This window comes from Hippopotamus amphibius, chromosome 1 (genome assembly GCF_030028045.1).
Source record: "Hippopotamus amphibius kiboko isolate mHipAmp2 chromosome 1, mHipAmp2.hap2, whole genome shotgun sequence".
In the NCBI taxonomy this organism is placed as follows: domain Eukaryota; kingdom Metazoa; phylum Chordata; class Mammalia; order Artiodactyla; family Hippopotamidae; genus Hippopotamus; species Hippopotamus amphibius.
This window is the reverse complement of record NC_080186.1, coordinates 121,177,246-121,181,505: the sequence shown is the minus strand read 5'-3', so window position 1 is coordinate 121,181,505 and position 4,260 is coordinate 121,177,246. Positions and strand designations below refer to the sequence as shown.

The 4,260-nt window shown below is 35.5% G+C and overlaps 1 protein-coding gene across 1 annotated transcript; it reads left to right on the top strand.

The window, feature by feature from the left end:
- The first annotated feature begins 517 nt into the window (after nt 1-517).
- Nucleotides 518-1,477, top strand: LOC130844343 (olfactory receptor 10X1-like). Its single transcript, XM_057720654.1, has one exon. The coding sequence runs from the start codon at nt 545-547 to the stop codon at nt 1,475-1,477; it is 933 nt and encodes a 310-aa protein (XP_057576637.1). The 5' UTR covers nt 518-544.
- Nucleotides 1,478-4,260: the final 2,783 nt, after the last annotated feature.

Below are 4,260 nucleotides of genomic sequence, written 5' to 3'. Positions count from 1 at the left end.
TATTTCAGGTTCTAGTCAATTTCTCTTAGAAGAGATAATGACATTGGCCTTCCCCTATAGTTCTAATCCATTGTCCAAATATAGTCCCCAAATTGCTAGGAAATCAACGACCAACCTTCACTCATTAGATATTTACAGACAATATTATAGGTAGAAGTTGCTGTGTCAGACACGGATTACGACTATTAAGCACTTGATAGTTTTTCAGGGTTCAGAATCATATTAAAATCTGAATCACATAATTCACCCGAATTTCCTACATCTCAACTTGAATTAGACTATTTTCTGTCCTTTTTGTATTAGCCAGTAAAGTCAGTAATAAGTATGTGCAAAAAAGAGACATAAAGAGTAATAAATATTTGCTTACAGAAAAAAATAAATAACACATTAGGAAAATATCACCTACATACACATGGCGTTTTGCCAGACTAAATAACTGATAATCATAAACGTGATCATTTATCTATTCAACCCAACATTGCAAAGAATAATGGAGAATTTAATGTTTATTTGTTGTTTCTTTCAGATTTCAGATATTCAAACAATGAAGATCAACCAGACCATCCTGAAAGAATTCATTCTCGTTGGCTTTTCTGTTTACCCCCACGTAGAGACATTCCTCTTTGTGGTTTTCTTTTGCCTCTACTTTCTCACCCTCTCTGGTAACCTGGCCATCATCAGTCTTACATGGGTGGACAGGTGTCTCCACACCCCTATGTATCTCTTCCTTAGTGCACTCTCTTTCTCTGAGACCTGCTACACATTGACCATTATCCCCAAGATGCTGGTAGACCTTCTGGCCAAGAAGAGAAGCATTTCAGTCATAGGTTGTGGCTTGCAGATGTATTTCTTCTTGGGACTTGGTGGCACTCATTGTATCATTCTCACTTTGATGGGATATGATCGCTTCCTGGCCATCTGCAACCCTCTCAGATATCCATTGCTTATGACCCACATGATATGTAGAAAACTTGTGGCCTCTGCCTGGACTGCAGGCTTCTTTATCTCTGCTACAGAGATTGCACTGATATTTAGGGGCTCCTTCTGCAGCCCCAACCTTGTCAAACACTTCTTCTGTCATATGAGGGCCATCGCGAGGCTGTCCTGTCTGGACAGTGAATTCACAGAATTCATTGTAACAGTGATCTCAGTGTCAGGTTTGATGGGCACCTTCCTGCTTATCATCCTCACCTATGTTTTCATTCTTTCCACTGTCCTCAGGATCCCATCAGCTGAGGGCAAGCAGAAGGCATTTTCCACCTGTGCTTCCCACCTCACAGTGGTCTTCATCCACTTTGGTTTTGCATCGATTGTTTATCTGAAGCCAGAAGCATCAGGGGGAGATGACACACTCATAGCCGTCCCTTACACTGTCATTACTCCTTTCCTCAGCCCTCTCATTTTCAGCCTCAGGAATAAGGACATGAAGAATGCTTTCAGAAAGGTACTTGGAAAAACCAGTTCCTTGTATAAATAATCTTGGTTTATTGCTGTGTGATTGAATGCCCCTAGAATTCAATGAAGCATTTATCCCATGAAAAATGGAAAAGCCTGTACCATTTGCCTCTTCCCAGAGGTTGGCATATGGGGATCAAGTAACTGAGTCTGCGGCCTAAGCCATGACAAGCATTTACTTAGCTAGTGAAGAAAGCTGTTCAACTACTTCTACTCTCTGTCCCTGCAGATTCTAGGCTTCTACCAATTAACCCCTGGGTGCACTTCACTTTTGATGAAGTGGGAAAAGCAAGGTTAGGGAAGGAAAAAACAAAACCTGTGACCACTACACTAAGAGATGGTTTAAATTATCAAGAGATGTAAAGGTTGAAGAATTTTTCTGGGTAATGTGAGGAACTGGACTGTAACTTCCAGGAGATCAACGATTTTTGATATGAGAATACACTGTGTAGAAATTATCAACTGTTTATTTGTATATATCTGGAGTGATTATATATATATATATATATAAGTTCCACACCATACTGATTATTAATGGTTTTTAATAACTCTCTTCTTGATCTTGTCCTTCCAATGACTGTCTGATGCTAGATTCTGAATACACAGGATATTTTGGAACAATTATTTAAATAAGTATATTGGACAATAGAGCCTACATGTTCTATGTCTGGGGGAATCTGTGGATGATGGCTGAATATTTAAACCCTATTCGAGGATGGAAGATGCCTTAGAGGACTGGGGCGGGGAGGGTGGGGGTGACTCGAGGAGGGGAGTCAAGGAAGGGAGGGAATACGGGGATATGTGTATAAAAACAGATGATTGAACCTGGTGTACCCCCCCAAAAAAAATAAAAAAACCTATTTTCTTTAAGATGAGGATATTAAACTGCTAAACTTTTTTAAAAAAAATTCCGCAGTTCTGAATGGTTTAACAGCAACAAAACAAGTGTTTTGAAATAATTTTGGCAGATAATACTTAACGAATAAAATAACATACACACAACATCAAATCTTTACATCATCCAGAAGAAAATAAATGTTGTAGAGGCATTAAATTATCACAAAGAAGTTGCTAATGATCTTACTGAAAATTTCAACATCCAAGCCTGAGAATTTTCTGAGTCCTTTCTCAGTTCTTCTGCTAACATGTCCCCTCATGAAGGATAGAACTACTGTACTAACGGTTGATGTGTATAAAATATATAAATCGTTTTGGAATAATTTCTGACCTACATGATTTATAGGGATGTTGTAAAGATAAGTAAGATAATGGACCACACCCATTCATCTGTGGTCATTGCCTCAGTAATGAGTATTTCTTCTCCTTTTGTTCTACTCCTAAGAACAGGTTATTCAATCTAGGGAAGCTACAAAATCTTGGACAAAAATATTAACAATTTAGTCACTCATGGTGAGAGTAGAAGATATAATACTAAGTCTAGACACAAGTTCCTACTTGAATTTGGGCCAATTACCCTCCAAATGTCTGAGAGGATGACTATGGCAGGGATTGCTAGGTGCCTAGTTATACCCAGCATTAAGCTAGATATAAGTAACTGGGAGTAAATGGAAGCTGAAAAATATCTAAATGTTTGGAAGTCAAGAAACATACTTCTAAATAAGAAATGAATTAATCAAAGAATCCCATGTATATTAGAAAGAATGATTTGAACTGGAGGAAATAAAAATACTACAGGTCAAAGCTTGTGGCTGCAGCTTTTCAAACTTTGGATGAAATATATAGTCTTCAAAATACATATTTGAAATGTTCATAAGCTGAAAATTCATAAGATAAGCATTCATCTCCAAAACTTAGTAAAGACATCAGGCAAGCACAAAAAAACAAAGATTGTGAAAAAATGAAAAGATAAGGGTGAAATTAATTAAATAATAGTATACAATGGAGTGGTTCATAAAACTCAAAGTTTGGAATATTAAAAATTCTAATAATATTATTCCTTGAGGAGACTGATGAAGAAATAAAGTCAGAAGACACAAGTCAATAATCAAGGGAATAGAAAGCTGGATGTTTCTCAGGTCATGCAGACATTAAAGATAAGAGAATTCTGAGTAGCTTTATGAACATATATTTGAAAACTTACATGAAGTGGTAAAATTCCTATAAAATACAAACTAAAACTGACATAAAGGAGAAAAATTTATTTAATTCTCAAAATTGAATTTCAATTAACATCTTTCACATTAAGTATCTGGGTCCTCTAATGTCACTAGTAGATTCTGACAGATTCTTAAAGTAGGAATTATTCCAAAACTGCACAAAATATTACATGAAATAGGAAAGAGGAAACACCCCCCAACTCATTTTTATGTTTAGTATACATTATATACTATAACTTGAAATCTTGCAGGGACAGAGATGTAAAAATCTCAATTAAAATAATACCAAACCAAATATGTATACTGAAGTTCAGTTTCTTCAGAAATGCAAGTTTGTCACATTTGAAAATCATTCAGTGTAACTTACTACATTATCAGAAGAAAGAAGATTCATCTTTAGATTATCAATTGATGCAGAAAATTATTTTGATAAAATTTAATATCTATTTAGCTAATAAAGAAAAACTCTTAGTATAATAGAAATGAAAAGGAAGTTCCTTAAACTAATGAGGGTTATCAAACTTCTTACTTTATGGTAAAACTTTTAAATATGTCCAGTTTAAATCAGGAACAAATAAGAAAAACTTCTCTCATCAATTGTATTCCATATTATTCTAACTCTCAGTATAGTAAGAAAAGAAATAAAAAACATCAGCATTATTAAAAAAGGCACTTGGTCACTTCTCTA